The sequence below is a fragment of the Lampetra planeri genome, chromosome 11 (genome assembly GCF_965212315.1).
Source record: "Lampetra planeri chromosome 11, kcLamPlan1.2.h2, whole genome shotgun sequence".
In the NCBI taxonomy this organism is placed as follows: Eukaryota; Metazoa; Chordata; class Hyperoartia; order Petromyzontiformes; family Petromyzontidae; genus Lampetra; species Lampetra planeri.
Genome location: NC_136117.1, coordinates 6,152,201 through 6,173,093, shown reverse-complemented (window position 1 = coordinate 6,173,093; position 20,893 = coordinate 6,152,201). Strand labels below are relative to the sequence as shown.

Here is a 20,893-nt window from a genome sequence, read left to right as displayed (position 1 = left end):
AAAACCTGGGTTGTCTTCACAAAACTTTTTGTCACGGTCATCCACGTCTTGAGAATCCCATCAGCCATTGTGTGTATTACATGGCAGCTTAATTTTATTTTTGTTCTTTTAAATGTAACGTGGGCTTCAGAACGTCGGTTTTTTTCGTGTTCACAACATTTGAAACACATTACTTACCCCTGGTAATTTTTCACCACGATCGGCACCTCATATTTCACTGTGACAGTATTGGCACAACTCCAGTTGGGCCCGAGGCCTCGTTTAAGCACTTGACCCTAGCTCTTGCGCAAATTCAAGGATTCAGTTTGGTTCTCATATGTAACGGTGAGCATGGATTACCTAGGGAGGGTCGTATTTTAGAGTGTTGACCCCATCATGGATCGAGCATTTTGCACAACGACCAACGCAACTTAAGAATTCCGGAACTTGGCAGAAATGCGCCACTGCAAGTTGTGCAAATTGCTTGTTAATTGTCAAAGTTATATAAGGAAGTCTGCAATTATTTGCTCAAATAGATATTGGGCAGTGCTTTTCTCTATTGCTGTCAGTTTTGTGAAGTTCACATTCCTATGGTGGGGAACAGGCTTCTTGTTTTCTAACTGGATGAGAATAATTTGTGAATCGTAGTTTTTTATGTTGAACTTATTTTGCACCATACGCAGGGAAATTATATACACACATAGGCCTCTGGTGTCCCGGTGACAGTGGTGAAAATTCCACACTCCAATATCCCTCCATAGGACAGTAACTGCCGGCTGTCCACAAATTGGTACATATTTTATTAACCTGATAGGGTTGATGGGCTGAGCTGACCCCTGACTGAAATTTGAACTCGCAACCTTCCAGTAATGAGTCGGGTGCTCTACCACTGTACCACATAGCTGGGTTTCGAGATATATAAATTGCAGACCTACAACCATTAAATTATTCGCTGGATTGTGCCACATCCATAACACTGGATACTGCAGTTAGAGCCCGTTGAAATAGAGTTTAAAAAAATATATATATATACACATACAAATCACTGACAGCAATGATATCTCTCTGCGGGAGAAACTAAATAGGGCGGCACATCACGCGGTGGTGAGGGCTTTAATAATCATCGTGAGCACTGGAGCATGGTGGCAGCCGCATGTCTGCCGAGCATCCTCGGCGAGAGATGACTGCCACGCATCGACGATGGCCAACCTCCGCGGGTAATCGCTCCGGTTTGAGACGGGACGAGTCCCAGAGTCTCGCTCCGTGTTTCTTTTGGCACGGGGCTCTGCCTGTTGCCTGCCGAGTGGTGCCAGCTTGCTGGCAAGGCTGATGAATTGGGCTGTCACTGGCTTGGCGTGCGAGCGGTCGGGTCGACCGTCTGCATTGCGAGGACGCGTGCGCCTCCCACTGCTGTGGGGCCAGGCTGCGCGGCAGTGAGAGTGGGACGCTCGCCCTCCTCCGATCAACCCCCGCGCCCCCTCTCTATCCCTTCCCTCTCGCAGGGGCGTCCGCTGACGTTCGTCCCCGCTGACACCCCCGATGGGATGTGCAAGCCGGTCACGCAGAAATGCAAACATTGTTGTGATATAAATTACGGCGGCTATCGGCTCACCGGGCGTCGGCGGGTGTGTTTTTTTGTTTGTTTGTTTGCCGGTTTATCTTTTGATGACATTGGTCGTGGGTATTGCATGCCTTTTTAATGCAGCACAGTGGGAGCAAAGGTTGCCGGATCACGTGGATTTGTGAAGCGCCCACGTCCACTCGGCTGCGGACGTATTAAACGCATGCGATATATGAATGCAATCACCCTGACTGCGCATGCTGCAATATTGAATAGATCACCAAAGCATCTGACGAGGGTAGTTTACTTTTAATAAGTTGCGTTATTGCCGCTGCAAGAAGTGTTCTGAGCATGAAAAAAGATAAATCAACTGGCAGCTGTGGTGGTAAGCCAGGCCACCTGCGTTTTGTTCCATTGTTTTCTTTGAAGATATATTTCCTCCCCTTGCTTCTGCTTATCCGATCTTTAGAACTGAAAAAATCATTTTTTTTGCGTCGAGGTTTATCGTCAGAATTTTTGTTACATTTTGTCAGGTAAACCATTTGAACAAAGGCAACGTTGTTGTTTTGTTAGAATACAAAGCTGCTTCTAAGGATTCTATTTTTGCTCCATGCAATGCCTGGTCGCTTATGTTGAGGATAGTCGAACAATTATCGTTTTAGGCTATTCGGCTCCTCAACCGTTTTGACCGCCAGGCAGCTGCATAATTACGAACGTGTCGGCAGGTTAAACGTAAAATGTTATTTTTTGCGACGCTACATCTAGTTTTGGTGGCACATACCTGTAATGTGTGGGTTTTTCCCTTTGTACTCCAATTTCCTTTTGCGTGTAAATATAAGAAATGGGACAAACCTTTGGATGAAGGACTCACTTGAAAAAAGTAGTTGTCATATTCAGCAAACACTTTCCCTGTCGCTGAATATGACATTTTCCTGGATAAAAAAGAAAGGGTTGTTTTTGTGTTTTCGTCTTTTTTTCATCAACTATAGCCAATGGATAGTCGAAGCCACCCGCTTAATTTGGCTGGTTCCAGCTGTGATAATGAAACTCCTTCGGTTAATTCATCGCAGGAGCCTCTTTTGTTGTGCAGGGCATATGCACCATGTTCACTCCACCGCTGTGTGGATTAAGAAAAGCCTATTGATGCAATTTCATAAATGATGTGGCCATCACCTTCCCGAGGACATCCTCCTGCACGGGGTGGTGTACACTGGCAGTCGCACGGCTTCATTGGCACTAAATTGTCAAGCAATTCTCGTGGTGTCATGGTGAGCAGCGTGCTGGACTTGCAATGCAAAGGTTGTCTGTCTCATTGCATCTCCAGCTGTGGCAGTTGAATCAATGGGGGCAAGTTTCTCAAATGAGTGCATTCATTGATGACTAAAATTCCACGGGAATAGGATTCCAGCTGCTAGGTATACTCACAACCCAATTTCAAACTCACGGACCCCATTCGATTCTCACTCGTTGTCAACACCAGTGACAAATATCTGAACTATTCTTCGGCCACCCCTAGGTCGACTCGGCCTTAAATGAGTACTTGGTGTGGTGTGTAAACATCGGCACTGGAGAGACAAAGGCGACCGGGCGTGGTGCTGGCTACCCACCCCCTCGTGTGCCACAGTGCATTCTAACAAAACAATGAACCTTATTCTGTTCATGCCATGATGCCGATGAAAAAGCAGAACCTGAACTAATTCAGAAAAAAAAGCAAAAAAAAGTTTAAGAGAAAATAGTAAAAAGCAAACATGTGTATTCCTCGAATTGCTCAAGCAGCATTCATAGTATTTGTCTTACCATTCTAATTGTTTTTGTAACTTTCAGGGGCCATATGTGTGTGTGCTATCCTTACTCGTACACAATACTGCATCCTCCTTGATTGTTCATGGTTGGGTATGGCTTGTCAGCCCTTATGAGGAGCCATGTAACGCTTTTGGTTCATGTACATATGTTGAACTTCTTTCACACCATGCATAGCCAACTGTGCTAATCGGAGGTGCTAATCGGTTCATGTATGGGAATTGGTACACTGATGATTGTCAAATCCTCGCCACCATCAGCATTAACACTGCCTTTTAACTTTCGGCTGGAGAGTTTAAAGCAGATTTAATGACAGTGATGGTGAGATTCATATTACTCCGCGCTTGTACAGAGCTTTTGTAATCGATCGGTAGAAGTTTTTGCTGATAGCCAGGAAGTTATTTTGCTTTACGCCATAATCTCCAAATTCGACGGCACACCACACACCAATAGCCCCGCCAATATTTTTTTTCTCTCCTTATCAACCTATTTTCATAGTGACAGAGGAAGCTGGGGGGGAGGGGGGAGGATCTTGGAATGTCAGCTCCCACGCCTCTAATAACAAGACGGCTGCATTTAGGTTTGGACCACTGGGACCGATTCGCCATCTCCCCCTTGTCCTTTCCTAAAAGTCGTGAACTTGCACTCCTTTTCAGTGCAGTGGCGATGGATAATTGTCACCAACAGGCAGCCCAGGAGGGCAGACCATTTTAAACCCCACTAAGCCAGCGGGCAGGTAGGAAGAGCCACAATTGCACACTTAATTGGTTTCCTTTTTCATATATATTTTTTTCTCTGCACCCTGCAATGCCTGTTTCTCTGGGAGATAATTCCCACTGGAGCACAGCTGTCAGGAGAGTGGTGTCACACTGCGCCGCCCATCATTTTATTAAAGTAGGCATTTTAAAATGTCACCATGTGTTTAGGGTCGATGGTATAATCTTTCCGTTACCACATCTTGGTATAAACTGTGCGCACACATATATAATGCATGCGTTTTTCTAACAACGAATTCAGGCTAAAGTGAAAAATATTGACTTTGCAATCTCTGTCGTGGGAAAACCCCACAATGCGTGCTGACAAAATTGCCACCAACATCAGGGCCAGAAGTGTAACATTTCAAAAGAAGAGTGCAACACAAATTAACAACGAGGGTTTTACGATCGTCCCATCTTTATCAAAGTTTATCCTGTTTACTCTAGGGCTGAACGATTTGGGGGAAATATCTAATTGCGATTTTTCTGACAGATATTGCAATTGAGATTTGATTTGCGATTACATTTTTGGTTAAGCTTCAGTTTAATATTCACTGTGTAATAGATTTAAAACTTGTGATGGAGCATTACCACGTGATACCATCAAAATATGAACTGCTCTATATATTCTAATGCAAGGATGAGAACTTAGAATATATTAATTGCTTTCAACATGTATTTATTAAAATGTTTTAATTGAAATAGAACAATCAAACATAGAACAATTGTTAAGTTAAATAAAGAAAGTTATAATAAGAGAAAATTAAATAATTCCAATAAGAAAGTAATAGGAATTTTCAAATCGCAAAAAATCGCAGCCTTTGCGATTTGCTAATCGCATTGTTTCAAATTACGATTTCGATTTGAAATCGATTAATCGTTCAGCCCTAGATTACTCTCTCACTGCCTTCTCCCATGCCGGTTTCTTTTGTGCTAAAGGCATGTGCTTTTACTGACATAAATAATACCATGTTATATATTTATCTTATTAAATTTAGGGGGATTGTGTGAAGCAATACCCCGATTTTACGTCTGTACCTGATTTGCGTTGCTTCAACCCCACACTCGCGTCGCTGACAGCATCGTCTGTCCTTCCTCATATCTGTCACCTCCCAGCCTTCGCCTCCATCTACTACCCTGTACACGAACTACTTTGTGTCACGCATCAAGAAATGTACTGGACTGTAGAGTACAATGCAATAGATATTCGTGGGTCCTTCGGTAAAGTCACGTAGAGAGGTTCAAAGAAAATAACAAAAATAACAATTTTCTTTTAACCTATCTACGTGACTCTACCGAAAGACCCAAGAATATGAATTCCTGCAGTCACGAAAGCTTTAAGTCAAGATTTATAATGCAATATATTATTTATGTACACAGTATGTTGGTGATGTTTTCGTAAGAGTGTACTGTGTCTTATTGTACCATGTACAATTTGTGTTAATGTTTACTGCTGTACACCAGTGATGCGTACAGGATTTTTCGTAATTAATTGTAACGTTGTGGGTATTTCTAGGATGAAAACGCGCGCATAAACACGCAGTGTCACCGTACCCTCCGTTGTCTTTGTTTAGCTCTCGTGGCCTGCAGACTTTGTTTGCTTTGATTAACGTCGTTTCAATATTCGTCGCAATATTCAGGAACGCATCCCCTATGTAAACCGGGGTCTTACCGCAAATGAGCGCCCCTGCTAGAACGCTGCTGGGTTACAGTATATTCTAGTTCAGCCACCTTGTGTCCGCGAGTCGTTCACAATCGGAATCTTTATTTAGACTGGAGTTGATCTCAGCCTGGTCACCCGATGACTCCAAATGTAGCGATCACTTTAAACTTACTTAATTTATGTGAAATTTTAGTTCTGAGAACTCGATAGATATTGGTGACTACCGATTGAGGAATATTTCCCCATCGCGGGATGTGTGAGGAAGTGCCATCTCTGGTGTTTGGATAACAAAAAAAAAATTGTATGGATCTCAGAAGTGACATCTACTTTTATAGGTGGTTCTCGTGCAAAAGAAACGAATTTACAGTGTCATATTCTAGGGCCCTATCCTATCAATGTGATGATCTGAATGTTACAGAAGTTAAAGAAGTTTATTGCAATTTTTTAACAGGTTGAGATCAGTAATGCAGAGCTCTGTCCTCCTGTTCTTGCTTCTTTCGGTAAAGTCACATAGAAGGGAAATAATAAAATAATAAAGATAAAACAAAATTCTCACGGCGCTGTCTTTCCGACAGCTCTGTTTCTTCACCTGAGGACGGCTGCTTGCGTTGTGGCCGGAACGTCGTGAGAATTTTATTTTATTATGTTTTATTTTTATTATTTTATTATTTCCCATCTACGTGAGTTTACCGAAAGAACCAAGAATATGAATCCCAGTTTAACACGTAGGCTTTCGCGACCAATATTGTTCATAATCAACGATTTTTGGGTTTATGAATCCCTGCAGGCACGAAAGCTTTAAAACGAAATTAAAACTCTGTCCTCCTGTTTGTCTGTCCATCTGTCTTTGTCTGTCTGTCACATGGGATCATGAAACTCGCATGACGATGATCCAATATGAATACAATTTTAGTGAAAAGTTATGATGCTATTAGGGATTTACTTGATGAAACACCAGTCAAATTGATCTAAGGGTTAGCCAAAAATGTATAACTAAAAGTTCACTGAAATGGTTATGCCTTTTCGGCCACGTGCATGCTCGCCTCCACATGACGTCATCATACGATACGTTATCATCACACATTATGTGCCATGTGATGTCGTTTTGCTACTCAGAAGGTAACATCGTGAATTAAATGCTTTCTCTGACGTCGCAAAGTCCTTCAGAAACCATGCGCATGCATGTTTTTTTTTTTAAATCCTAACATTACAACATGATTCCAATTGTAGCGCAGTTGAGAGAGAGATATTAATTTCATTTTTTAACAGTACTTTTGTCAAACTACTGCAGTATGAAAAGCTTCCAGATACCATTCTTTGACTATTCTTCAACACATGGGTCAGTGCACGCTGGTAAAGAAAGGACTCAAGACTAGTTCAGACATCACTTGCCATGGATGTTAGCCACGGCTGCAAATTGAACTTGGGCCGTTTTGTGCATAGCACAGTGCTCTAACCATCTGGCCATTGCCTTACTCCTTTTGAGATATAATTAATGATGAAACCCAAAAAGAAAAACGAAATAACACATTTCTTAAAAAATACATTGGATGTTAGTAAAAAAAAAATATCATGCCTGGGAATTCACACAGTGCTCTGATATATATTACCATTTGAAATATTTTCATGAGCATGTGTGTTTTGTTTTACCACCAGCCTCAACAACATGTCATTCCTAACTGCTCCAACTTGCCAGAGACCCAAGGCAGCAGTCATACTGCTGGTTGACAGTCAAATGGCCCTCTCCTGTCTGGTCATAGATGTGCTTGTTCAGCTTATTACATTGATTTTCCTTGACTGAATCTCAATATCATCATTTCGAATGGCCTGCTTGGGTTGGGGAAATGCCAAGTGGCGGGCGGACTTTATTGACGCGTTTGCCAAACGCAAATCTCACCCTGTAATACTTTTTTGGCCTGCATATTTTCAGCGTCGCTGCTGAAAATAGCCGGCACGTGTTGTGTTAATAAATAATACAACAATGTAAATATTAATGTAAACAGTTAATCATGAATTATGTTGTTGTTATTATTACATTTAGTAATAAAAGCCTCAAATTAGGCTTCGTGTCATAATTATTACATTTCAGGTGATTCATGCGGGGGATGTTATTCAATTCCTAAATTCGTCTTGATTTGAAGCTTTCGTGACTGCAGGAATTACTCTTTGGTTCTTTCGGTAAAGTGACATAAAATAAATAAATAATTATAAATACTAATATATAACCAATTGTTTGCGACGTTTCGATTGCAACACAAGCAACGGTCATCAGGTAAGGACTGTGTGTAAATGCAAGCTCGGAGAGAGACACATGCACAGAGAGAGACACAGAGAGAGAGACACACAGAGAGAGACAAACACAGACACGGAGAGAGACACATACACAGGGAGAGACACACAGAGAGAGACAAACACAGAGAGAGAGACACACAGAGAGAGAGACACACACAGAGAGAGACACACACATAGAGGAGAGACATAGAGGAGAGACACACACGCAGAGAGAGACACACAGAGACACAGAGAAACAACGCCTCTGTGACGAGGTATTATATAGATCCCAGAGGGGGAGGGAGAAGGGGGCTGCAGTAACAGAAGTCGGCGGCATGGGGGAGAGAGGGGGGGGAGCAGAGAAATTAGCATGTCAATGAGATCTTCTTGGTTCTTTCGGTAAAGTCACGAAGAAGGGAAATAATAAAATAATAAAATAACACAATTAAATAATGATAAAATAATCATATTATATAATAAAATAATATTATTTTTTTAAAATGTCAATGAGAGCCAAGGGGGGAACTTGATCTGCGGCAGGGGGAGAGAATTTAGAAGTTTGAGAAATCAAACCTAGAAAACTTAGAGATGTATTGCAATCCTAAATGAGTATCTTTGCATGCTTGGAAGAAACCAGAGGGCCTAGAGCAAACCCACACCCACAGTGTGATAGTCATAAACCTACTTGCTGTACTGCGATCTTTCAGGTGGGTGTTTTCGCACACTGTTTGATGTTTACACAAGCACCAAAGCCCTGGGTTACGTCAAAAAATCCACTTATAAATGCTTTCCCAGTGGAAGTGCAAGATATGGGTCTCTAAATAGACTTGTCAATTATAATGAGGGCCTACACCTTGCCCTCCTCCACCTATTAAACAAAGACCTTATGCCATATTCATGCATTGACTTCAAATTGCCTGTAACTCTAACTCAGGCGCCGAGCAGCGCTCATTGCAATGTTACTTGAATCAATAGTGTGCTATAGGACACACTAAAGCCGTGTGGGTTTTAGTAGCTTATGTTGCTTGTTTTTAAGAAAAAAGTATTTTTTTTTCTCTCGGTGGGAGACTTGATTTTCCACTCGATACAATACTTCACTCGGAGTTGAACCGCTTGTGAATATTGGCTGCAGTCAATGCCACGGCGGTGCGATGTCAGGTATTAATTTTATTTCTTTCTCGCATCGATTTCTATTTTTGTTTTATTTATTTCCGCTTCAGTCCACCGGGTGGGCATTTCGAGCGGTGACGCGAGCCACTTATATTAATGGCGCCTACAAAGACAATGACCCCCTGTATTGCCTTAATATGCTGTTGGGCAAGTGCTGTTAGCAAGGTCCTATGAAGGCCAGAACGGCACACAAGGGGGTGGGTGGTCAGCACCACGCCCAACCACCTTTGTCTCCCCAGTGGCTATGTTTTTACGCACCGCACCAGATACTTATTTGAGGCTGAATCGGCCTAGGGGAGGCCCAGGACCGTTCCGATAATTGTCACTGATATTGGCCATGAGCGGGAGTCGAACTCGGGTCACCAAGTTCGTAGCGCAGCGCGCTAACCGATACACTAAACGCTCCCCCCGACACCCACACACACGTGGACCTGTGCCACCTGGCGGTCCACCTGCGCCAGAGGGCTCCAGCGCCTGGAAGACACCATCTCGCAGAGGAGACGTGAGAGATGCACACAGAGACACCAACGCGCAGCTGGGATTAACGCCATCCGACGACACCCAACGCACCGCGTGTCTCATCTGCAGCAGAGTGTGCGGCTGCATGTGGCCGCGGAGGCCACATGCAGCCGCACAAGAGCCAAAAGCGCTAACCAGAGGTCGCAAACGGGTTTTGATTCCTTACCCGTACCCGTACCCGGCCGCACCAGGGTCGCAAATGGGTACCCGTACCCATACCCGTCCGTACCCGTACCCTACCTGTACCCGGCCGGGTACGGGTAGGGTACGGGTATCGGGTACCTGATTGCGACCTCTGGGATGAAGCCATGTTGCAGGCGCGGGTGGGTTGATTCTATGAACTTCAATTGTGAGAAGAGACAAGACGTTGGGAAATGAGTGACAAACGGTTGCTCACCAGTGACTCACGGTCTACCCGTACCCGGCCGCACCACGGTCGCAAACGGGTACCCGTACCCGGCCGGGTACGGGTAGCCGGGTATCGGGTAGGGTACGGGTATCGGGTACCCGGTTGCGACCTCTGGCGCTAACCCCCCCCCCCCCCCATCCACAAGAGGAGCAATCGTCACCATCGTTTTCGATGGACAGCCAAGTGGAGAGAGGATACGGACAAAAGTGAGGCGTCGTAAACAGGAGCAAACAAAGACGCCCTCTTTGTTTCTCTCGTTTGTGGCTTGGCATTTGGCAGCACAGCTTGGTTCCATCACTGCTGGAGTCACATTTACTTGAACATTTTACTGGCCACGAGCCAAAGTCAAGATCTCTCTTGTGCTCAGCAAGCCACGGTCAGGCTGTCACCTCTGTTGGTGGCCCTGAGCAAATGGTGGCAATTCACAGTGGGGGGGGAGGGGACTAGTATCTCCTGAGGATAGCTCCGTAGAAGGCTGTTGACTTCCCACAAATTGGTACTAATTGTCATAATCATCGCTTTGCCTTTATGAAATTCCCTGCATTGAAGCACATGCATGCATGTTTAAGCCTGCATAGCATTCGGCGCATTGTAAATGGTCATCGGTTTGAAAAGCAATCATAGGGCAGTGTAAAGTGCTACAATTATGATGGTTCAATGACACAGAGATGTCAGATAATTGATGCTGAATAGGCAATGCTTTTAAATGTGACAAATTACTCCTCATGGTTGATTCTTTATAACAGGTGTTTGCAATGCATCGTACGTAGGATTCGCAATTTGGGAATGATAAAGCCTGCGGTTGGGTTAGACGGCATTGTCAAAAAGAACAAAAGAGAAAATGGTAGAGCTTGTCCTTTTGTGTGAAGTCAAACGAAAGCTAAAAATCATGAAAGCTGTGATGTTGATCCTTCTCAAGGTGACGGGTTCTTTATTGTGCCTTCCTATTTCAGTTTCTGTCATTTTAACCAGTCCGAGGTGGCCTAAGTGCGCCACGAGAATTCCATTCATAATTTAAGCACATTAAATGAATACATTTGCCCTGACATGAGTGTGTCGAGTTGGCGATTTAAAAATAAGTGGTATCTGACACTTGATCATTGCAGCACTTAAGCTTTTGTCCAGTAATATATATTTTATTAGTGCTCTGTTTTACTACTTCTTACGACTCGTTTATTGCCTTAATTTTTCTGGACATTATTTTGTGTTCTGTTTTTTTTTTGCACCACAGTATCTGCCTTGAAAAAGAGACCTGCATCTCTGTGGCTCTCTTGCTGGTTCTACATAAACTAACTCGACCTACAGTGGATGAAAACTATCGATTAAAATGAATTGTCAGTCATGATGCGTGCATGAAATGACGTGCAGCGATTCATTAATATGCATACAGTTGTCACTGACACGCTTCGGAGATAGACATGAGGACACCATTCCCATGCCCAGCACACAGGGAACATAGCTAGTGCGTACAATATTACATCTACATCGCCAGTAGGGTCAAATACAAGATCGCTTGCCTCTGCCACAATGCCTTCATATCCGCCTGCCCGCCATACCTTTCTTCATTATTGACAACTTGCAGCTCAGCACACGGCAGATACCTGCGCAGCGCGACTCACGACCTCCTCTTGATACCAAGATCCATGATGATCATGTCTATGCGCCGCTTCTCGGTGGCAGCCCCAACAGTCTGGAACGCTATCCCTCTGCACATTCGCAGCATCACCTCAATCGCCTCCTTCAAAAGAGAAAAACTCACCTCTATAACCACGTGCTTTCGAGCGAATCTGAGCTCGGCTCCGCACCTCTGAGTTGCGACCATTACGTCCGCAAATTTGCGCGCGTTATACATTGCATTATTATTAATTTGATATATACATTTTGGCATAGGGGCTCACCTCCCCTCCATGTGACCTCCTCTCGGCCATCCTCAGTCCCAGAAAGTTCCCTACTCGGCACGACGGGAACTCGTTTATCAACTTAGTCAAATAATGGCCAGAGACAGCGAGTACTTATTAAATCCATTTGGTGAAATCGAGCACGTGTTGTTTAAACGCATTGGGAAGCTAACGATAGCGTTGTTTAAGGTCAGGGAGCATATTTTCTCACTGCTTTTATTGATATTTAGCGGTACAGTGCTTCAGTAAAACAATGAATGAACCACCGCGTGGAGAATGGCGTCGTGTCCTTGCAGGCGTGCGGAGTGTGAAAGTGGCTTTAAAATAGCGAACTTCGCGTGTTATGCTTCCACTGCCTCGGCCGCTATCACAACGTGGCGAGGTGTTAGTTGCAGTGCTTTGCCCCGCTAAAGTCCGAGACGAAAAGGGCATGGAGAGGGGAGTGATGGCGGCTGAAAAAGAGGCCACTGTTTACGGCACAAATGAGGGCTCCTCGGTTCCGACGGGACCAACGTGGAAACATTCAGGGGCTCTCCTGCAACAGTGAAAGGGGGGCGTGGGACCATCTACATATTGCTCCCCCTGCTGCGACGGCCGCGGGGGGGGGGGGAGGTTTTTGCAGTTCGAAAATACATGGGCGAGGACGTCTTGCAAACGAATGGGTACTTTGAAGCTTTCGTGACGGCAGGAATCCATACTCTTTGGTTCTTTCGGTAAAGTCACGTAGGTAGAAAAATAATAGATCACGACGTTTCGATCGCAACACAAGCAATCGTCATCAGATGACGATTGCTTGTGTTGCGATCTGATGACGATTGCTTGTGTTGCGATCGAAACGTCGTGATCTATTATTTTTCTACCTACGTGACTTTACCGAAAGAACCAAAGAGAATGGGTACTTCCGAGTGATTCGACAAGGATACAGCCTGAATTGTGTGCCCCCACCACGCAGATCTCTAGGTGCACTCTGGGCCAAGGTTCCTGGATATAGGGGCCATAACAGAGGGCCCCAGGGGCTAGTGGGGGTCTTGGGTTCTTTGCAAAATTGTTTGTCGTCAAAGGCCTCAGAGGGGCTTCAGGGAAATCCTAGACCTCAGAAGGCTATATCGGCACCTCAAGGTACAGGAGGTTGATGAATGAAATCTCTGGCGCCAATTTCCAAGGCCATTTGCATAGGAAATGTGGTGGCGTCAGTGGAAGGAAGTGGAACCACAGGTTCCTGAGATTCAGTGTTCTGGGAGATCACTGGGATTGCAGGTCTCACCGCTTGGTCTATCGGCTTCCCCAAGCGTCTTCACAATTTTTTTATCGTGGAAGTTGCTCACCTAAGGGTAGATCCAGAGAGTGCGCTTGAAAAGTACATCTCAAAAGTCCAGCCTGGTCCCATCACGGAGGCTCAATCACCTTGGTGCCATACTCGACATGGTTCAATGATTTCCATGACAAAGGAGAGAATATGGCGCATCAAAAAACGAGGCAGCATTGCTGGCATCAGCAAAACAAGGTTAAACAAGGAGACAGAGAGTTGGACCCAGCATACTGTGGTGTACAGCCGTGGTCGGGTTACCGAGTGGAGGCCTTGCAATCAGGTCTTGTCAGTGTCGGCCCTCAAGGGGAGGGCCTCGGTTATTTCGGCACTCCACGATGCCGTAGGGCGGAGCCCGATAGGCTCAAACAATATATATTTCTAGGCTACTGAGGGCAATGAAGTAGGGTGTGGCCCATGGAATTTGCACAAGGTGCTGGACGTATTAGGGGCCGTCCATAAATGACGTCACGTACCTGGGGGGGGTGGTCAGACATTTGTGAAGATGTGTGACGAGGGGGGGGTGGGTGAGAAATGTGACGTATACATCAAAATGCGCAACTTTAAATAAATATAGACAGCACGTTCTACTTAATTAAATATACTTTTTAATAAATGTTTTCTCCTACAACATCAGAGTGCAGCGCCACATTAAATACGAACTACAATGACAATAGTTTAAAGCGATTTGATGCATGTTTTATTTTCAAAATGGAAATATGTTTTGGGGGGGGGGCAGAGCTTTCTGACGTCATATTTGAGGGGGGGTCTGACTTTTTGTGACGCCGTGTGACGAGGGGGGGGGGGGGTCAAAAATCGTCCAAAATCGCGTGACATAATTTATGGACGGCCCCTTATGCAGACCCCCCCCCCCCCTTGAACCATTAGCCACGTGCTCGGAGAGGCTGCTAGTTATTAAGACAGTCCTCCTAGTGGCCATCGCCTCCCTCAGCCAAGAAGGGTTAGCAAGCTGCAGGCCTTGGTGGCAGGTCCTCCGTTCCCTGTCATTTGCAAGGGAATGGCAGTGTTCAGAACGTCACCCCGTTTCACGCCGAAGGTGCTGTCTGATTTTCACGGGAACCAGAAAACTTATTTCGCACCGTACGAAGCCAACCGTGCTAATCGGAGGTGCGGTAGGTTCATGAAAAAATATAATAATACAATGTGAATGTTGGTTCATTTCAGAAACACACTTTTGTTATCTGCTGGTTGTTAGCTTTCTCTTTTGGTGAACCCTCCTCCAGTACAGACAGTCTCCCTGGGTTGCGGAAGACCCAATTTACGGAAATCCGACCATACGGAAATGCTTCTATAAATCATTAACACTCCTTCCCTTTATTAATGTTACCCCTATCCCCTCCCTTTGATGCTGCTAATCCTGCATAATGCACGGGCATAATGACTTTAAACCCCTCGCCAAACCTCCTACGCATTTCACAAGTAGTACTAATCGCATATCTGCATTTCCCATAAATATGCTAAATTCCTCTTGATATGCAAATTATTTTGTCAAGGCGCTCTTCGCCCCTCCATCCCAGCTTAAATAGTCGCTCCAAGCCTGGGGCTTGTCATTCAGACTCTGTCTCCTCGACAGACCTGTTCTCCACCTGAGGACGGCTGCTTGCGTTGTGGCCGAAACGTCGTGAGAATTATTTTATTATGTTTTATTTTTATTATTTTATTATTTCCATTCTACGTGACTTTACCGAAAGAACCAAGAGGATGAATCCCTGCAGTCACGAAAGCTTTGAATCGAAATTTAATGTAACATGCTTTGGCTATGTTCGCTGAGTGCTGGGCACTGGATTGGTGTTCTATTGTTTATATCCGGAGGTTTTTTGGTGACCACTTGTAAAAAAACAGACTTAACGTAAGTACTAAAATCTAGTTTTTATAATCCCATGTTTGTAATACTATTGTATTGGCTCTGTAGATTTGTATCAGTTTAGGTTAAACACACCACAAGAGTAAAAGATAATCCGTTTCATTATCAAATCTTAACCTGGAATTATGATAATTTATTCAAACGTGGAATGGGCGAAATATAGCATTACACCTATCCCTCGATTTCTGTTGATCAATTGATTAACCTTTAATTGACTAACCTTCAATTGATTAGCCTTCAGCAAGCTGGCTCCTCTCAATCCTTTCTCTACCCAAGAATCGGTGTTGCCATATCTGGCTTTCATGGCCAGTGGGAACTGGGATGTGCTTCTGGCCCAGAAATGTTTCAGGAACGCTGCGAGCTCTACGTCCTAAGCTCCGTGAGCCATGCGGCTTCATGGGCTCAGACTCTCCTGCTATCACCTTCCCTCACCCGTAACCTCACCCCCCACCCCCCCAATCTCCTTGTCTTGTGCCTACACATGGAAGGAAATGTGAGAAACAGTTACGTTTGATTCAGTTTAACATTGGTGCACGTTATATTAATTCTTGATTTTAAACTTTCGTGACTGCAAGGATTCATACTCCGAGGTTTTTTTGGTAAAGTCACGTAGGTAAAAATAAATAATAAATAAATAATAATTTTTCATAGAAATAAAAGAATAAATCACGACGTTTCGGAGGCACTTTATATTAGACTATTTTAATATCCAATACAAATTCCCTGCAATTTTAGATTGTTATTTTTTACACTTAGCACAGCAAGGAAGTTCAAACCCAGCAAGTGACATTACACGGCACACTTTTCCTTTCTAAATTGACCCCGTAACATCGCATCTGGTTTTGTTGGGCTCAGCCTGGCTCTTAAGTTCATACAACGGTGCAGTGAACGAGTCGGGGGGGGGGGACCAGGGGACTGGGATTTCCACAGGATCAAACTCCGGACGGCGTACTCTTGACGCCCAAGCTTGAGCTAGCACGGAGCCAGCTTTGGTTAACACTGGCCGTAGAAACCGGTGGCAATGAGGTCTCTCATGGTTGCCGGCCTCTCGCAGGTGTCGGTGGGGCTGCTGCACGCTCGAGCCTCGCACGTGGTGTGGCCGCCCAACCGCTGGCGACGCTTGCAGCGAGACGTCCCGCCCAACCGCGACCCCATCTACGTCTCGACCGCCGGGAGCGACGATGACGAGGACGACGACGAGGACGACGCGGAGGCGAAAGGGAAGGATGACAAACACTCGCGAGACAAGAGGCCCTGACAGACGCCTTCCAGACCCCGGCCGGTGGGTGCATAACGGCGGGTTGTGCATTTTGTGGGTGTTTTCTCCTGTCACGTGTCGTGGGCTTTCCCTTTGAATGTTTAACACTTAGATGCAGCCGTGGTGTTAATGGTTAGCACACTGGGCTTGTCATCCAGAGGTCGTGTGTTCGGTCTCATGGTGCAGCAGTTGAGGCAATGGGCAAGTGTGTTACATTCCTCAATCTGTGTCAAGCCGGTGGTTTAAATGGGTACACCGCAGTTGATTGGCAGGTTGCGTCCGGTGCAGTCTCCAAAGATGTTTAGCCAGCGTGAAAAGTAGGCCAAATACCTTCTACAGGGGCAATGGAGCTCCCTCTAGCGGAGGTCCTTCTGCCAACGGTGACGTGAGCAAGAAATTGCAGAGCTGCACCTTTACCTTCCTAAATGAATATTTACCAGGGGTGATGACGTATGCCTGGAATGCGGAAACTTTATTTAGGGTTGGTGCATCATGCAGAGATTACAGCAGGGAGTAGAGTGGCAGGGTGTAGCTGGTAGAAAGTGGTACAGAAGGTATCTTACAACAGTTTGAAGATGTCGAAGGGTTTTAGTATATTTTTTGTATGTTTGGAAAACTAACGTGTCTGGTTAAAAAAAAAAACTCATTTGAGGGGTCAACACAAACTTCACATAGGGACGCCTGTTTCAAACCTGCCTATGTCTTTTATTCCCCTGCAGATCGGAGCTTCACGCAGACTTCATCACTCCACGATCCACCAACCCTACCCCGGAGACACTACAGCAAAGAAGAGGTCTTCGTGAAGTCAACAAAAGCTCGATCAGCAAAACTGTACGTTATTTTCCACGGTGTTTAACGAACGGTCAGAAAACAAACACTTGGCAAACCTTGTTAAATCAACAGGTATCTTGCCTGGATTCAAACCCAGAATTGTATCACTGCCAGCTCCGTGACCTGACACGAACACCATTAGCCCGTGAGGCACCCCGATGCCTCTTGAGAGCCACTGATTTGCCATCGCGGCGTTAGGTCCCCCAGCCACCCCAGCCAGAGCCACACAGAGGAGGACCTTCATCATCTCCAACTCCCGTACCTCACCGTACATTGCTCTCTTTAACCCCCTCCCCCAGAGTGATCTAGTTGTCAGAGGGAGCACTTTGAAGCAACCCGCATTAAGTGTACATCAAACTGTATTGGCCGAGTGTGCTGTTTGTTGCATTATTCAGCAATTTGCTCGAGAGCTTGTTCCGCTGCCATCCCCGTCCCTCCCATGCCCTCGCCGCTCTGAGCCGCCACTCCTGCCCAAACGCCTGCATTGGCAGAATTATTTCTTGAGTTTAAATTTTCCACTCTCTGCATTGTGTTAGCCCGGACTTGGAGGATGTGACCCGCAGGTGCCTACATTTGAATGATTTTGACTTGGGTTTTTTTTTGCAGCCACGTGTAAATGTTGACATAATAAACTGAGCAAGAGACGTGTGTGTCTGTGTGTATATCGCTGACTCGGTGAGCAAGGTTGAGAGAAAATATCATGGTCGAAGTGTCGATCCAGCTCATACCTTTGGGATCGGTAAAATTAATACTTTATATTCTTGGTTCTTTCGGTGAAGTCACGTAGAAGGTAAATAATAAAATAATAAAAATAAAACATAATAAGATAAAATTCTCACGACGTTTCGGCCACAACGCAAGCGGCCGTCCTCAGGTGAAGAACAGGGCTGTCGGAAAGACAGCGTCCTAATAAACTGTCTTTCCGACAGCCCTGTTCTTCACCTGACGACGGCTGCTTGCGTTGTGGCCGAAACGTCGTGATAATTTCATCTTATTATGTTTTATTTTTATTATTTTATTATTTCCTTTCTACGTGACTTCACCCAAAAGAACCAAGAATATGAATCCATGCAGTCACGAAAGCTTGAAATCGAAAAATTAATACGACTTTGTTTTGGAATGTTTCATTTCTGCCACCGGCTCAAGACCACCAAATGAGCCGATTGCCAAGCAACGCTCATTTGAACACACTGTGGTCCTACTGGAAATCCTTGAAAAAGAGCGTCATAGCTCATTGGATTTCTCCAGGATAAATAAAGATTCTGATTTTGGTCATATTTCATCTCCCTCATGAAATAGGACAAGTTTCTCACTATTTTTCACAATGCTATTGTACGAAAGAAAGGGGAGAAAAATGTTGGGTCGGCAATTTAAAATCTGCTTTGTTAATTGACTTCTCGGGTGGCAAATTTCGCAGACAATTTAATTGCCGCATTCGTTAAACATGATTAGCAACCTTGGTGCAATAACTGTGCATTCAGTATTATGGTGGGCACTTAATACGTATCACATTATCCTGACTACGACCCTGGAGAAAGTGACAGATCTCACGTTCTGCTGTAATCTCATGCACTGTGGTCTGTGGAGAGAAATGTTACTGCAATAATTATTTTCATGATTCTTTTTCAAAACAGTTTGTCCATTAAATTGCTATATTTGTTTTGTTGCTGTTTTCCCTGTGGCTTTGTACTTGTTATCAGTGTGCAGCTCTCACGATGCCAGTGATTGCTATTGCACTCGTATCTCATTAGCATTCATACAGTTTCCGAATACAAAACTGATCTGTGTAAGGTAACGTGTAATAAATAATTATAATGATGGCCTCCCCATTCTGTGTCATTCTCCAAGGCTGTTTCGCCATACTTCGCCACGGTTGTCATTGTGGGTTGGTGAAATCCAGCCCAGAACTGGTTCATGTATCAACGTTATTGATGTTACTTGTGGCCAGAAATCAAGCTCGAGTTGCCGAATTCTCAGCACAGTGCGTTAATGGGTTCAATTAATGAATCACAGTGAAGAGGTTTTCAAGAGCATTGACGAAGGCACCGCACCTCGCCATCACTGCTGCGATTGTGACAATCGTCAACTGACCTCGAATATCTGATCTTAGTCTCAGCACCACCGTGTCTTCCTTGGTCTCAGACCTCTGGGTGCCCACTGCAATGTAGCCTGCACATCTTCCACCCTGCGCACGTGTAAAGGTAATATTTTTCCAGACCATATGGGCAGCAGAATGGAGGAGAGGACCCCACATTTGTGCAGAAGTATTGACTGAAAAATGGTAAGCTGTCACCAAATGACTGGCATTGATGTGATTGTTAGTGATGCCATGTAGAATGTTTCACACTTTTATCAGCTTCATTCTGAACATCTCGCGGTGGTGAAATGTTAACTATCTCGCCTGATATACAGGAGGTTGTGGGGTCGATCCCGACCCTGACCCCTGCTTATTTGGAGTTTGCATGTTCTCCCCGTGGTCGCGTGGATTTTTCTTTGGGTCCTCCGTTTTTCGCTCCAAATTTAGAAGCATGCGTTTAGAGCATTTGGCTGCTATTAATTTCCACATGATAAGCCACTTCGTTGAGCTATCGTTTATGGCCAGGTCGCTTCTGAAAAAAGCTATATATAGCACAGTGGGCCTTACCTGGTAAAATAAAAAATATATTTATATAGTTTTTGCCACTGCAAAATAGATGGGTTTTTAAAAATATTTTATTGCGACTCAAAATGAACCGCAAAATAGATGTTACATGTGAAGGTGTTTACATGCATCATTGGCTCATGCTTGTGTTTTTACTTCTACATACATTATAATTCATTAAATATTTTCAGTTAACATGTATAAATAATTCATTTTCTTCGGTAATAAGACACCAATTAGCCAGAGCTTGTCGGCAGATTGTAGGTATCTTAAATCTAGACACGTCCATATGCAATTTAGAATATCTAAAAAATCTAATATGTAGATTTGGGTTCACACTGCGAAAATATGAAAATCCTATTACAGCCGAGCTAAGGACTTCAATTAGTCAAGGGTTTTTTCTTTAGATTGGGTCTTTTGCCTCGTCAACACAAACTCCATTCTGCTCTGGAGGCTTTGTGAGCCCTTGATCTTTCCGTCAGCACTGCTGACGCGTTGGGCTATTCCTGCAGGGATTTCTGATTATACGATTCCGCAATGGAGGATTGATATAGGAATTTTCATTCTTCTATGGGTGATTTCCATGTTAATTTCACTTTATTTGAATGGGATTCCAAAAGGGATTTTGGCCCGGAATATTAGTGCAACACATGGGGATTCTATACGATTCTATGAGGAATTTAGCCGAGTTAAACTGCTGCTATGCACACTTAAGGTAAAAATCACCAATTACAGTCGACCAGAATAGAAGATCAGGTCAATTTATAGACACAATGACTGCCACTTGGATTCCTGAAACGTTATACCAATGTAATACAATTACAGTGCAATGCGTAATTCCATAGAATATAAATGTGAATGTCTCGAGATGGTGTACGGAAACTGGGCATGTAAGGAGATGGCTACAATCATAGGTCGAGGGAATAAGGAAAAGCTTGAACCTGGAC

General features: G+C 44.5%; 1 protein-coding gene across 4 annotated transcripts in view; it reads left to right on the top strand.

Annotated features, from left to right (window-relative positions):
* IMMP2L (inner mitochondrial membrane peptidase subunit 2) overlaps nt 1-20,893 on the top strand; it is a 303,938-nt gene that overhangs the window by 273,679 nt on the left and 9,366 nt on the right. For 3 of the 4 annotated variants that reach the window (XM_078598685.1, XM_078598683.1, XM_078598684.1), the window contains exons 6-7: nt 16,271-16,498; nt 17,194-19,125. In XM_078598685.1, coding sequence (XP_078454811.1) covers nt 16,271-16,474 — 204 coding nt within the window. In that variant the 3' untranslated portion in view covers nt 16,475-16,498; nt 17,194-19,125. Of the gene's footprint in view, nt 1-16,270; nt 16,499-17,193; nt 19,126-20,893 lie in introns of those variants that run through there. The other variant, XR_013585867.1, reaches the window with a different exon arrangement.